The sequence below is a fragment of the Orbicella franksi genome, chromosome 1 (assembly GCF_964199315.1).
Source record: "Orbicella franksi chromosome 1, jaOrbFran1.1, whole genome shotgun sequence".
Taxonomy (NCBI): Eukaryota; Metazoa; Cnidaria; class Anthozoa; order Scleractinia; family Merulinidae; genus Orbicella; species Orbicella franksi.
Window position 1 is genome coordinate 36,584,648 of NC_138145.1, and position 16,021 is coordinate 36,600,668.

The 16,021-nt window shown below is 39.0% G+C and overlaps 1 protein-coding gene and 1 pseudogene across 1 annotated transcript; both read right to left on the reverse strand.

Annotated features, from left to right (window-relative positions):
* The window catches only part of LOC145484356 (WD repeat-containing protein 93-like), an 11,790-nt pseudogene extending 11,336 nt beyond the window's left edge, over positions 1-454 (reverse strand).
* A 520-nt stretch (positions 455-974) lies between these two features.
* LOC145496179 (adenosine receptor A3-like) lies at positions 975-1,721 on the reverse strand. Its single transcript, XM_081475874.1, has one exon. The coding sequence runs from the start codon at positions 1,719-1,721 to the stop codon at positions 975-977; it is 747 nt and encodes a 248-aa protein (XP_081332000.1).
* Positions 1,722-16,021: the final 14,300 nt, after the last annotated feature.

Here is a 16,021-nt window from a genome sequence, read left to right on the forward strand (position 1 = left end):
GTGAGACGAGCGTGGGACAAAGAAAAAACCTCAGTCCCCGACAGGAATCGAACCCATGACTTCCCAAACACCGGGTGGGCGCTCTACCCACCAGGCAGGCGCTCTATGGATAGAGCACCCGCCCAGCGTTTATGAGGTCAAGGGTTCGATTCCTGTCAGGGACTCAGATTTTTTCTTTGTCCCACGCTCATGTCACGTTGATCAGTTCACTTTTCACATTTCATTACCGAGCTTAAAATTCACCATCTTTATTTACTTAAGTTAAGTGCACTTTTAGCAACACATGAAAAGGAATTTGTTTAAAAATGAGCTCACTGGTGCTGTTGATTGAACCATTGTAGGTTTCCTAGAACGAGCTACCACAGTGGCCACTGTGGTTTCTACCTCCTTCACCCAAGCATCTTTAGGAACTTTGTAGATTTCCAACCAACTTTCCTTTATCGGTACTGCATTGCAAATGAATGAAATTATAAGTCAGAATAAAAATGATGTCTTTCTTTGTTCCACACACGTGACAGCAGCACTTCCATCTTTCTCATTGTCTGTCTTCTAACCATGCCATAATGCGGTAAAATTTCACGATCGCCAGAAGGCAATTAAGACGAGACAATCATTAATATTAAGAGACATAGAGTAACCAGATGGCATCTGTTTCAACTCACTTGAAAAAGCCTGTGTTCAAAATTGAAATATTATTGAGTCCATTTTCAGCCACATGTATGTTAATATCATTCTGTTATAATTTCTCCCTCCATATTTTACATTGTCCCTGATACTTAAGAACAAATGGAGCAAAAGTTATTGTCTTGGGCGTGACACAACGCACCCTTAATTACGTGTTTTGAGTTAATACACAAGACGCAAAGGCAGTTTTTCATCACAGTGAAGTATCCTGTGCAGATTCCACTTCCAAGGACGTTCGTCGATGACTATGACTCGGCATTCGTAGTGCTTTACAGCCGTGTATCCGAGGTTCAACTGGAATTGTGTCTACATCTTCGTTCAGTATTTTTGATATTGACCGCCAGTTTCCTCTTAAAACAGCAAATAGCCAGCGCCCGTCTAAACTCGGGAATTCTTAATCCATACACAACTGGATTGAGAAAAGAGTTCGAATAATTCAGAAGGGTTACTGCGTAATAAAAATTACCTGCAGGAATTGTGACCTCAAAAATAACTTCTAAACCATCCATGATAATTAAGGGCAGCCATGAGAGGAGCGCGAGAACAGATACAAATAACAAGGTTTTTGTTAAACGTCTGTTTCGCGCTGCCCGGTTCTGTGCTTGGAAAGTAAGTTCTGCGTTCTGAAACTTTCTCCAAATACTGATGTTAAAACCACAAATAAGGAACGTTATTATCAAACCAAAAGACATCCAAGCATAATTCTCATATTCCGGAGAAGTTAAGTGACCCAGTGTTATTTCAAATGCAGTTACAAGAATTGTAAGTATCCAAGACATCGAAATAATAGCGCAGTAGTTTTTCGTTGACAGTGACCGCTTATATCTGTGTGGCGACGCTATAGCGTAAAATCTGTCACCTGATATCATCGCTGCGGAAATTAACGAAGCATGCACAAAAAGCGTATCGACCAGATCATGGGCGTAATCCAAAGATGAAGACATGCGTCCCGTCCACAGTTGAAAATTGTACTCTCCGATGAAGAAGATGTAGCCAGGCATTGATAGTGTTCCTAGCATCAGGTCAGCAAACGCCATATTGATGACAAGAAATAAACTTTTTCTACGAAGACTTTTGTTTGCAGCAGACAGTACAATAGTGAGGTTTCCAGCCACAACAAGCAAAGTGGTCAAAATGAACGCGCTACACCATGCAATGCCATCTGCCTTGGAATGAACATTTTTTTCGGAGCCAGAGGCGTTTTTTGAAGTAATATTAGCTCCCGATGTGATATTCATTTTTGTTTGACTCACCAAGCCTCGAAATCGCCAATGTGGTCTGCTTTATATGTTTCAAGTAATTTATACTGAAAAAGCGCTATTGGCAGCTGGTCGACCTAAATGCACCTTCTGACCTAAATTATGGTTAAGTTATTCATGGAAATTGCTGGAAATTTCATTTATGGCGGATTTTTTGTCAAGTCCGAGATGATTTATATTTGGGCAACAGCCATTTACTCTGTTTTTAATGAAATTGGCATTGTTATTCAACATTTGACGCGTTCTATCGCGTGTGGCAGCCACAGAGCCTCGCGTGATTGTTGTTTCGTCGATACAGCTTCACATTGCCTTTAAAATCATTTTAAACTCCTTACTTCTTCTTGTAGTTTTAAAGTAAACCTTCCCTTCACCTACTCTAAACTATCAAAAAGGCGGAAACAATGTCATTTCATAATGCGTTTTTATTTGCAAAATATGATCGAAATTTATTATTTTCTGTTAGGGCAATTTCAGAAGGACTTAAAAACTTGCCATAAGCTGCAGTATACCCAATACATTCTTGACTACGATCTAAAAACTGGTGAATAAATATTGTCTTTCTGATTAACGTTTTACTTAAGTGGTCGTTGGAAAAAATTGAGACGTGGGTTTGGTTTCAATAGTCGCGTCGCAGTTCGTGATTACGTTTACGCGATGTCTCGATAAATGTCCCAGATAGCGAGATTTGTCAGAAACGTGATTGCCAAGTGCGATTCTCATCAATGGACTAAGTTCAGTTTTTCTTTATCTGTATCAATGTGGTCTGTGAAATCCCTTGACACTCTCCCATACGCTTCAAGCTGCGACAGATTTCTCGACCTTGACTTGTCCGTTTTAAACTCCAGTAGACACACTCTAATAAATTGAAGTGAAAAAAAGAAAGGCTTTTTCATTAATCGCAGCCATGATGTCTAGTACACATACTGTGAAAGATGTGCTCTGGTGATTAATGATTAAAGATAAAGGCACATAAAGAAGGTTTGAATAAGTTAAGAGGCAAAGAGTCTTCGTTAACGATTCCCTGCGGCCATATTATTTCACAATCTAAAATATATAGAAAAAATAAATAAATACACTCTATTTTCTCAACCACTTCAGTTTCCTAAAAACTCAAAAGTATCAAAAATTACTTATTGAAAGTTTTAAGGAGAATGAAATGCTAGAAATTAGACGTTGTTTACAGAAGCAAAATATGCACTAAAGAACTTCCATTATTATCACTGTGTCGGGCATTGTGGCGCATTTTGCGGGCTAAAATGGAGAATTTGACGGGCTAAACTGTATTTTAGCCCGCTGAAATAAACCAATGAAAATTGTCAGTTTAGCAATTGTGCAATTAATTTCAACACTTAAAGATAAGCTTTATGGAACTTTCCTTTCATGTCTTCTACAATTTTTGAAAACTCAAATGGCAAGATTTTGTAATTTCTAACCAGGTTCGCTTGATGTATTGTGTATTTTCATTGAGGGAAAATAAAAGCCATTCAACTTGTAAACGCTCGCGTGATTGTTCAGACGGTTTTGTTGTCATTGTTTTCAATTTTTATCTTATCAATGCCCTTTAAAGTGATAATAATAGTAACAGAGTTTGTGTTCTTGGGCATAAATATGTTTTGGGCCCTTCTCAGAGTTAAAAAAAAAAATGAATTCGAGTCCGGCCCAAAATAAATTTATGCCCGCTCTGGCACGGTTCACGAATGGGAAAAATAGCGAATCGCAGATCACGGAAATTAAAATTTCATTTTCCCGAATCAAGAAAATAAGCAAGTAAAGTTTTCTTTTTAATAACCCGCTCTTAGGCTAGAAAGAGAGAGTAAAGAAAGCAAAATCGTAAAAGGCTATGTTAAGGCTTCATATTACAAATCCCAAATCCAAATCACTCTCGATAGGTAGTGCCATAATTATACAGAGGTCACATTCGGATGTTTTTAGTCTTAATGAATCTCCCTGAGGACACGCGTCTCAAAATCACGTAGAACAGAGTGGTGAAATCACGAATATCGGTTAATAATTCTAGTTCTTCACGGGTCACGAAAAGACTTCAAGTGGCGGATCACGAAGGCTAATTTCCTAAATTCACGTTTCACGAAAAATAAAATCAGCTAATCACGTATCGCCAGAGTTCCCCTGTACGACCCTCTCATTGTGTTCTGTATATTTTCGAACATTACAAAACAAGTTATTAGCCAACCAAGCTCTTGCTTATTATTTGGTTCACGATTAATTGAGGCCACTACATACTCATTTAAGCAAAAAATTAACGTTAGTAAAGACGACTTCATGTACTTAGGATTAATTAGCAAACGTTACATAAAAACATTCAGGTAAAAAGTTTCGCGCGAATGGAATCCGCTTGCGTGTTCAGTTTCGGTCTTTTGTTCTTAATAAACAGCATTGTTATGTATATCTACGTAATCATGTAATGGTAATAGGACTGAGTGGAGTCCAGTTCGGTCTGTAATCATACGCGTGATAACAAACTGGGACGACCGCGCAGCGGGAGTTTGATTTGTTTATCACGAGTATGATTACAGACCGAATCGCACGACACGAAGTCTCATTTCCAATTAATCAAAAAAAAAAATTACAATTTCCGAGAAAAGAAGTATAGCTAAGTTATGAAAGGAAGGAAATATTTGCATTAAAAGACTGACAAAGGAGGCGTAAATTACTGGTAATTGAAACCAAGGTTGCGATTGGTTGATTTAAACTACAACTTTGAACTTGATTGGCTTGTTGAACTGTCCGATAACAAACTGTCCGATAACAACTTGGCAAGTGAGTTAGTGGAAAATAGGAGTTTTTTTAAAACCAATCTTATCGTCTTGTTATGTCATTATTAAATTGAGGCAACTACATACTCGTTTTTCGTTTTGGTAAATATATCTTCGTAATATCAGTCACATAACGAGTTATGTCCAATGTTTCAAGAACTAAGCGAGTACATGTATGTAATTGCCTCAATTTAATTATCATGTAGCAAAACCATAAACGTTTGGTCATTTATATCACTTATATATAAGTTTCTCCGGTGTCGTGTGAACGTGCGTGGCCTGAATTGCAAGGTATAAATTAGGCGGTACTTACAGATTTAGCAGTGAGCCAAGTGGAATGGTTTTTTCTCATCTTGTTGTTCTGAATATTCTTCAATTCAGTTTGATATTGAGACCACCGCTGCTGAAGTCTCAGTTGTCTGTTCTCTTGACTGAGAAGTCCTCATGAAAGAAAAAAAGGAAGAGTATAGAAATTAAAAAACAGCGATTTACAATGAAATATGAACTTTGACATTGTGATAAAATTCCCTTGATGTTCTTTCCAACCAGTCTACAGTACAGCTTAAAGGAGCTCAATCACGCTATTTTGAGTTATTTTGCCCACGTACATAATTATCATTAAACTGAAGGAAACCTGAAAATAGTAGTTAACTAAGATAGAAAAACACCAAAGAAATAATAATAAACCATAAAGGAACAAGGCTGGTTAAGGGGGGAGAAGATTAACACAGATTACACAAGACGAACTTGAAAAACTTAGACTAAACTTTTTAAGATGCACAAACCGTGACGTAGCTCCTTTAGAAATAATGCAAGCTCAGAATGTGGCGCAATAAGTTTTTGCGCCCGGAAGAACACTCAAGTCGGCGCGAGAAGTGAAAATGTGGTTAATCCGCAAGAACCTTTCTAAACGCAAGACGTTGAAACTCTAACCGCAAGAAGTCAGGATATTAACGCAGGCCGCAACAAGCAAGAAGTTACGAGGTCCAGCCCCTGAAAGTGTTCACTAATTTTCTGTATCTGATCCGGCAATGAATTGCTGACAAACTGAAAGACGCCTTCAATTTAAGGATGATGAGGCCGAAGACCGAATCAACTATCGCCTCATAGAAATCGAGAGCGAATAATCTTATTATTTAAGTAGAATTCTACTAATAAGTAATAGTAATTGGACCGTCTACAATTCAGAGAGTAATCGGGTGAGTAATTTTAAAATCGGACCAACGCTTAGTGGTAGGCCCATTTGAAAAGCACAATATTATTAGTCCGTGAATTGTGCGACACAAGATCCAATTTCTAATTAATCGTAGCCAACGATTAACCAACGATTTCCAGATCAAAAAGTCAAAAGGTAAGTAGCCAGACGATTCAGAGTTCAGCGCACTACTTGTTAAACAAGTTATTTTTACCTGTCTTGTATGAGGGAATGCAGTCTGGCATCAATGGTGTTGGTTGGCTTGTGCGATGACGAGTCAGCGGTTACCTCTTCTTTCCAGTATTTTTTAAGTGTTGGAAAGTGTTCCAGAGGATATGAAAATGGCACGGCTGTCTGAAAAACAAACAGCAATGATACTTTCTACAGTGTACACGGATAAAACGAATGCTGAGGTAACATTACAATGAAAATTATAAATCTATAGCATTTCATATAACTCTACAACGTAAAATATTTGCAATGAAGCGGTTGATCTACATAGTCTACAGTATGCTAGAGCTTTCCATAGCATGAAGCGATTAAAAGTTTTTCTCCGCTAATCCGCCTGTTTTGTAAGCTATCTAAGAAATAACCAAACAATTCCATGTTGTTATCTCGAATCGGTGTACAAATAAAAAACAATTCCCACTTTGGTAGACAGCCATTATGAATCAGATCTGTATCAAGTAGCAAAGTCTCACCAGTAAACGGTTCTCCTTGATCCTTTCATAAGACTTGTAATAGTGCACTTACCTCGATGCCCAGGTCATCATGATTTTCTTCATCCATCTGAGCGCCAATCAATATCAAGACCTTCCCATCAGCGCAGATGTACGGCGACTGAGATGAGAGCAGGAAAGGCACAGGCAGCCCAACATGGCAAATTGCTGTGCAACTGTTCACATCACACTGGGTTATTCTTCTACTCTTTGTCACGGCAACAATCTGAAAAAAAGAACAAGTGGAGAAATTCCGACAATACATGCTTTGAACTGCTCTGGCTGAGCATCAGCCGATACTTTGCTAGCAGTCCATCGCTAGCAACCCATTCCCCTTGGGACATTCACTTGCATCTGCTCTTTTCCCCAGAATAACCGGATGAGCAAATAGCTTTATTATTTCATCCTCCGACATGATTCAATTGATTCCGGAACGGTTTTAGTTACATGTATTGATAAATCAATGAGCATATTTGGGTGTTCACTACAGTCCTCGCCACGATGGCTAACTCCCGGATTCTACTGCTACACAGTCTCTCTAGATGCAAAGGTTATACAGGCATCGGTAAGAGGTGTCAAAATATGCAAACAGTGACATATAAAAGTCACTTTCTTCTCGTTTTATCGCTGTGTGTTTTGTACGTATTTATTATTATGGAATTTCAGCGGGTTCTTCGTGGATGTAGCTTTCATGGGATCTATCGACTACATGATTCATAGACTTTCTCGTTCAAAACCTTCCACCTTCCATGACGGTATCCAGCGTTTTCACGTGACGTCATCAAATTCTTAAATCCAAACTAAAGGGCCCCTAAAGTTTTTATCCTCATCAGGCATAAGAGATACTTAAGTTATATCTGTTTACAACTTTCCGGCTCAATAGCGCCTTTCGTTTGGAAACCAGCGCATTTTGAATTTCGAAGTTATGGCGGTGCGTGACATAAAGCTACGATCGCGTTAGTCGAAAACTATGTATTTTTCTCGTGATTTTTAGCCATTTAAGACGTTGTCGTATTTGGAAAAGTGCTTATTTAAATTTTTACATGTTCACTGCAGTTAATCATTGTCCCAGACAACCAAAGTAAGTTCCAGATGTTAACACTATTTTCCGGCTGCCATATTGGTGTACCACAGAGGAACGCCAACATCGCGGCTCCATACTAGGCGCTGTAAATTTGCGCGGAACATTTCGACGAATATCTCAACTTTGGGACAACGAACACACCTTAAACTTGGAGAAGTGTCTTCTTTATTTATCTTCTGTAATATCACAATTTCTTGACCTTATCCACTGAATGGTTTTTGATATTATTTTGATTGCGTGACAATGAAAACGCTCTATAGCTTGGGCAAAATTTTCACCCTTTACAACCAAAGATAAATAAGCACCTGAGGCGTATCAAAAAATAAGCTGTGGAAAATTCCTAAAATATCGACCACATCTTCATTTCTTCCCGCTCGAAACTAGTCTTCTGAGAGACTTTGCTTTGTGCTCAGTAAATGACTATTTATTATCATTGACAAGTAGTAAAGGTAGCGTTGAGGTTTGTTTCTTACCACTTGTGGTGTTTGGCACATTGTGACAACCTTAGTGATCACTTCAGTATCAAGGGCTGATCTAAAGTTAAATACAGGTAGTTTTAACTTCATAGAATTAACATAATGACATCTCATTTCTTGAGGTAAATTTGTTTTCTTAATGCAACCCTGGTCAGTACTTCTATGACACTTCATGTCGTGGTACGCAAAACCTCATTTTGGCTAGCACATGTCTAGCAATAATTGGTATCACCCAACCAGTGGACAAATGCAAATCCTGCATTTTAATTGGCTACGCTACTAGAGGACTATCAGTAATAGTCCTCGAGTAGCGAAATTGGCGCAATCGAGCGTGACACTTTCTTTCGTTTTATTCCCAAATAAATATTTCTTCACCTTGCATTTGCTAACTTTATTATTGCCTTTTCTGTCCGACTAGGCGGGTGATACTAAATAATTAGACCCTTCGCCCACAAGGGCCACAGGTCAATAGCCCATTCGCCTTCGCGTCATGGGCTATTGACCCGTAACCCCTGTGGGCTACGGGTCTAATTGTTAAATAGCATTCAATGAAAGCTAGGAAGTGTTATCACAGAATTTACAGGTTATTAATTTTTGAGTTTTATTCCCCTCTGTCAAGCAGCGTTCATTTTAATGAAAACTGCTGGGCAGAAGTCAGGTCCACCTTGCATAATGGGAAGCACGGAAGAGATGGTGCATAATTTTACAGATCTATTGCGCTGGTGGCGTCCAAACAGTATTGATCCTTCAAGAGACATTCGCCAAAGACACACTCCACTGATAGCGTTAAAAGCTAATGGTTAAATACAGATAGGCAACGTTGTTGTTACAGATCATTTAAGCTCTTCTTCACTTCCTACTCAAGATCCCAGAAACAGAAAAACATTTTTAGCTAAAGTAGGTCACTCCAAAAAACGTATATTTTTTGTCAGCGCTAATAAAAACCTCGCACTAAGTTTAACAACTCACCGAAGTTTCAGCCTCTAAAGAGCTGGTTTTCCTTATGAAATTCGCCTCCAAAGAAGTCCAAAATTCGACATCGTTGCCGCCAGTTTGAACAGTACTCAGTAGCCAGGCCACGTTTTCGTGAGGTCATTCCGTCCAAGAGATTTTGTCCAAATGGCTTCCTAAGAGCCTTTTAACTATCCTTCTGGGTTATGCCTGTTCTTACGCCGTAAAATTTTGATCCGAACAAGTTCCAAACTCCCAAAATAGCAGTGAAGGTAGTGAAGTGGATAATAACTTGGAAAAATAAATTTTGATGGCCTTGTGAAGGATGCAAAATCAGTTGCAGGTTTTTCTCCTTCCCGCCAATTTCGAGTCGGACGGAATGATGTCAAATAAACACGGCATGGCTGCCGAGTACAGTTGAAAATGGCGGTAGCCGAACTCTATTCTGTCGAGACGAATTTCTTTAGGATAGCGGGCACTTCAGAGGCTGAAATTTCAGTGAATAAAAAAGCTGAATGTTTACTTGCTATAGGTGAAGACAAAAAAAGTAAGTTTTTTGAATCAATCAATCAATATATTTAACGTGGTCGGTACGCTTAGCTAAAAAGTTAGTACGCCACGAAAAAAAACGAAAAAAGGAAATTATAAGAGCCTTATGAAGGTATATAAATTTAAATAAATTAAGATTAAGAACTAGCTAATATTAAAATATAAGTGAGTAGAGTGACCTTCTTCTTTAATTGTTTCTTTCGATCGCAAACAGCAAGATCTATTCAACATCAAATTGAAACTACCAAAATCAACCCTTTGAAGTTACCTGTCAACAAGAGGTTTTGCTGGAAGCGACTGAGCAACTCCACATTGCAGAAGACAAAATGTTCCGTCATCGCAACTCACGATCAAGTTTGTAAGAGATGATGACACTGACGTTAATGATCCATTAGCTTCTGTGTTGACAAGAACAACAGCACTGGACAAGAAGCAAAGGTCAAGTATTTGTCCTTTGTCGGCCACAGGGTAGACCCTTAGAAGAGTACCTATATGTAGAAGAAAAAAATAGTATAAATCTATGATGTTTGCGTCAGAAACACCTTAGTTATCACAGAGTCAGATACTACAAATACTAGCAATTCATTACCTCTGAAATCTGCAGGGAGCATTGTGTAAGCCAAAACTATCTACCCGAGGATTCGACAAGTGCGGCGAACCTAGAATAGTAACCTTCATCAATAAATTGAAGTGCGTATTTTCTGGTGCGTATCCATAAGTGAAGCACTGTTGCATCGAATACACGACAATTACAAGTACTTGGTTAATTCATGACTCACCTCTATAGACATCCCACACATCGACTGTTCCTGTTTTTAGACCCATGGCCATGAAAGAGCCACACTCACTAACTGCGCTAATGATTATCTGCTCCGAGTGAGGCCACACTATGTCTGGCTTATGCTCCAGATCTGAAGAAGAAACAAAGCAAACCTGCGCTGAACTATAATTTTGCCTTTCGACTTTCAAGCAATTCGTTCAGTTGCTGTGATCAACAAGGTCTAGTGACCATCATTAAGCGCCTTTAGTGAAAATTTGTACTATTACACACTGTCACTATTGCTATGCTCCAAACTTTATGACATAGGTTAAGTAGAATATTGTCAATTTTCTATTGTTTGCTACGCCTGCATAATCTCTACACCTGTAGGTATAATCATTAAATCCAGAATTTTCTATTACAGAACAATATATCCAAATTGCAGCGAGCAGGTTTTAAATTGTTTACCCGTTTATAAATCATTGTCATAGAATTTTCATAGAATTTTCAAAATGCAAGTAGAACAACACGTACAAGTAAGTCATTATTACTGCAGAGCATTTTACATCAGATAAAAATATACAATGTCAGTTCATGTGTAGTGAATTAGACTTCACATATTTTCCTTTTATATGTATACTTTCTTCGACTACGGCCAAAAACACATTGAGATGTGTTAGAAAAAGTTGACATTTTTGTTAAAATGTTTTGATTAATTCCATACCTTTTGCAGTCTTGAGAAGTGAATAAATAAATAGCTGAGTTCCTCCAGACCACCATACTGACAAGGAGTTGACCTTACTTGAACAAAACAATAAATGCCTTAATGCGCATACACTGCACACTTTAGTAGCTGAAAAATACTACTTAGAACAACCTGTGCGGGCCTAATTTCATGGCAAAATTCTTGTAAAGTGTTACAATATGGACACAATAGATTGTTTATTGACATTGATATGATTCACGTGACATTTGATCATAGTATGATTGGCATCACTTATATAGTCAATACTCTCGATAGCTCACAGAACGTGTAAGATCACGAAAGTAAGAGACTTAAAAGCACTTTCGATTGACTCCTGAAGAGCCGTTTGTACGTCTCCTGATAATGGGCCAAACCGAACGTGTTACATACAGGGTCCTATAGTATCGTAAAGCTGGAGTATCTTAAATAGAAGGGAACTTACTAGCTTACTATAAGAACCCTGCCACGTCCTAGATGCTTTGTTGTTTTGTCGGTGGCTGGTAGCACAGGACTACCGCAAAACGTAAAAGTTTTTTACAATCCTAATCAAAATCCTTTAGGATCTTACTTAAAGATCTTACATAGAATCATACAGGTTTCAGTAAAGATCCTTCACTTGAGTCCCCGTGAAGATCCTTCTTATACATCCCTGCTAAGATCTTTTAAGAAAAACTTGCTAAGATCTTCAGGGATCTGTAATAGGACTTGAAGGATCCTGTAGGATCTTCTAATAGTTTTGCAGAATCTTTGCAAAGAATTTTAAGATCCCCAAATAAATTATCCTTTACAACCCTACAACTTTATCAAGATTTAAACACACAATCTGATTGGCTACACTTGGTAGTCTAACAGTGGATAGATGTCTGGCAGCAGGAGCTTGTCAAGTGTTGATGATCGCTTCAACTGTGTGTTTCCTTGGAAAATCTGATCTAAATAAAACCAATCTATTTCTTTCCTGATTTGAACAGTTGGTTGATGGGCTATGCTACAAGGAGACTCTAACTTTGATAGTTTGTTCTAGGCTTTGCCCCTCATCAAATGTGAGACAATAGTTAACAATTAGACCCATAGTCCTTGCGGGCTACGGGTCAATAGCCCATGAGGCGAAGCCGAATGGGCTATTGACTCGTGGCCCTTGAGGGCGAAGGATCTAATTGTTTTAGTATCACCCAACTAGTCGGACAGAAAAGGTAATAATAAAGTTAGCAAATGCAAGTTGAAGAAATATTTATTTGGGAATAAAAACGAAAGAAAGCGTCACGCTCGATGGCGCCAATTTCGCTACTCGATGACTATTACTAATAGTCCCCTAGTAGCGTAGCCAATCAAAATGCAGGATTTGCATTAGTCCACTAGTTGGGTGATACTAAAAACATTTAGTAAAAGCTCTTCATGTCACTGTTATGTTAGTAATTACCAGCTTGAAGGCAAGTCTGAGATGGATGGGGCTTCAGAATGGAGGTGACATTCATGCACCAGGGGAACAAAACCCGGTGGAGAGGCCAAGGGCTCTTGCTGTTATTGTTACTGCCTCACTGAGCAGTACAGCCTAACAGGCTGATTCCACTTACCAGGTGCAGACTCCAATCCTGATGGAACCAACCTCCCAGGTGTTAAGAAATGTATTTTAGGAAAGCTGTAATAGAAGTAGAATGCACAAATTAAATATACAGTAACTACCCGCGGCGTTAACATCTAAGACTGCTTGAAACTTCAAAGAATGAGGATAATGGAAGAATTATTAATCGTGGTACATGTATGTATGTAGCATTACCCCATGATGCCTTCTGTCATGAGATTTCCTGATATCATGTGAGGAGAATTCAAGGGACTGAAGTGGCTAGTAACCTTGTCAGATCCTCGTCATTTTTATTCAGATACTGCAGTTCGTTCTTGTGAAGCTGACGGAATGTTTTATCGCAGCTGTCAAAAAACTGCGACATCAACACTTGACTAGAACCAATGCCAATGACATTTCCCTCTGAATCAGTGGCTTTTAAAGCTGCAGAGCAATTAGTGGCTACACAAGGGCCAACTGGAGCAGGGGGTCACACACGTAGTACTGCTGTAGACTTAGTGAACGAGACTGCTGAGAGGCCAGGCTGGTTCTGACCAGCCAGCTGAGCAGAGCTTGGTCTTGAACATGGTGGAGACTAACAGAAAACATAGAATACATTAGCACTGATTGAAAGGCTTGGCTGGTTACAGTGTACAAGTAAGTTCTTATCAGGTTATTGTGGACTGTCACGACTGTCTTGAGGCTCACGTGGTTTGCCAGGTGGGTGCTTAGTCAGGTTTAGTCTAGTCTGTTCATCAACAAAGGATGCAATTTTGAACAAAATTCTTACATTTTCAGATAGATCTCCGAAAAAATATAATCATAGCACTCAAGCAGAAAACTTATGCTTAGTTGTTACTACTCCATACTAGATCACCAAGCTACTTTTTGTATGATTTTTGTAACTAACAAACTTTCACATAATTTGCAGAATGTAACTTACAGTTCCAGTAGCTGGATCTTGCTCTTCAGAGGATTTTAGAAGCTGGTCTGGTACAGCTGCGGAATCGTCCAGATCTTGAGAGTTGCAACAGTACAAATACGTTGAGTGCAAAGTGAACTGATCAACGTGAGACGAGCGTGGGACAAAGAAAAAACCTCAGTCCCCGACAGGAATCAAACCCATGACTTCCCAAACACCGGGTGGGCGCTCTATCCACCAGGCAGGCGCTCTATGGATAGAGCACCCTCCCAGTGTTTGGGAGGTCAAGGGTTCGATTCCTGTCAGGGACTCAGATTTTTTCTTTGTATCACGCTCATGTCATGTTGATCAGTTCACTTTTCACATTTCCTTACCGAACTTAAAATTCACCATCTTTATTTACTTAAGTTAAGTGCACTTTTAGCAACACCATGAACAGGAATTTGTTTAAAAATGAGCTCACTGGTGCTGTTGTTTCAACCATTGTAGGTTTCCTAGAACGAGCTCCCACAGTGGCCACTGTGGTTTCTACCTCCTTCACCCAAGCATCTTTAGCAACTTTGTAGATTTCCAACCAACTTTCCTTTATCGGTACTGAATTACAAGTGAATGAAATTGTAAGTCAGAATAAACATGATGTCTTTCTTTGTTCCACACTCGTGACAACAGAAATTCCATCTTTCTCATTGTCTGTCTTATAACCATGCCATAATGCGGTAAAATTTCACGATCGCCAGAAGACAATTAAGACGAGACAATCATTAATATTACGAGACATAGAGTAACCAGATGGCATCTGTTTCAACTCACTTAAAAAAAGCCTGTGTTCAAAATTGAAATATTATTGAGTCCATTTTCAGCCACATGTATGTTAATATCATTCTGTTATAATTTCTCCCTCCATATTTTACATTGTCCCTGATACTTAAGAACAAATGGAGCAAAAGTTATTGTCTTGGGCGTGACACAACGCACCCTTAATTACGTGTTTTGAGTTAATACACAAGACGCAAAGGCAGTTTTTCATCACAGTGAAGTATCCTGTGTACATTCCACTTCTAAGGACGTTCGTCGATGACTATGACTCGTCATTCGTAGTGTTTTCAGCCGTGTATCCGAGGTTAAACTGGAACTGTGTCTACATCTTCGTTCAGTATTTTTGATATTGACCGCCAGTTTCCTCTTAAAACAGCAAATAGCCAGCGCCCGTCTAAACTCGGGAATTCTTAATCCATACACAACTGGATTGAGAAAAGAGTTCGAATAATTCAGAAGGGTTACTGCGTAATAAAAATTACCTGCAGGAATTGTAACCTCAAAAATAACTTCTAAAGCATCCATGATAATTAAGGGCAGCCACGAGAGAAGGGCGAGAACAGATACAAACATCAAGGTTTTTGTTAAACGTCTGTTTCGCGCTGCCCGGTTCTGTGCTTGGAAAGTAAGTTCTGCGTTTTGAAACTTTCTCCAAATACTGATGTTACAATCACAAATAACGAACGTTATTATCAAACCGAAAGACATCCAAGCATAATTCTCATATTCCGGAGAAGTTAAGTGACCCAGTGTTATTTCAAATGAAGTTACAAGAATTGTAAGTATCCAAGATATCGAAATAATGGCGCAGTAGTTTTTCGTTGACAGTGATCGCTTATATCTGTGTGGCGATGCTACAGCGTAAAATCTCTCACCAGAAATCATCGCTGCGGAAATCAACGAAGCATGCATAAAAAACGTATCGACCAGATCATGGGCGTAATCCAAAGATGAAGACATGCGTGCCGTCCACAGTTGAAAATTGTACTCTCCGATGAAGAAGATGTAGCCAGGCATCGATAGTGTTCCTAGCATCAGGTCAGCAAACGCCATATTGATGATAAGAAATAAGCTTTTTCTACGAAGACTTTTGTTTGCAGCAAACAGTACAATAGTGAGAAGGTTTCCAGCCACAACAAGCAAAGTCGTCAAAATGAACGCGCTGCACCATGCACTGCCTTCTGCCTTGGAATGAACAATCATTTCGGAGCCAGAGGCGTTGTTCAAAGTAATATTAGCTCCCGATGTGATATTCATTTTTGTTTGACTCATGAAGCCTCGAAATCGCCAATGCGGGAACAAATATCTCGTAATTCTGTAACGAGCCACGAGAAGCTGTTAAAGGCAAATGTGGTCTGCTTTATATGTTTCAAGTAAGTTATACTGAAAAAGCGCTATTGGCAGCTGGTCGACCTAAATGCACGTTCGACCTAAATGCACTTACTCACCTAAATTATAGTTAAGTTATTCATGGAAATTGCTCCAAAGTTCATTTATGGCGGATTTTTTGTCACGTCCGAGATGATTTA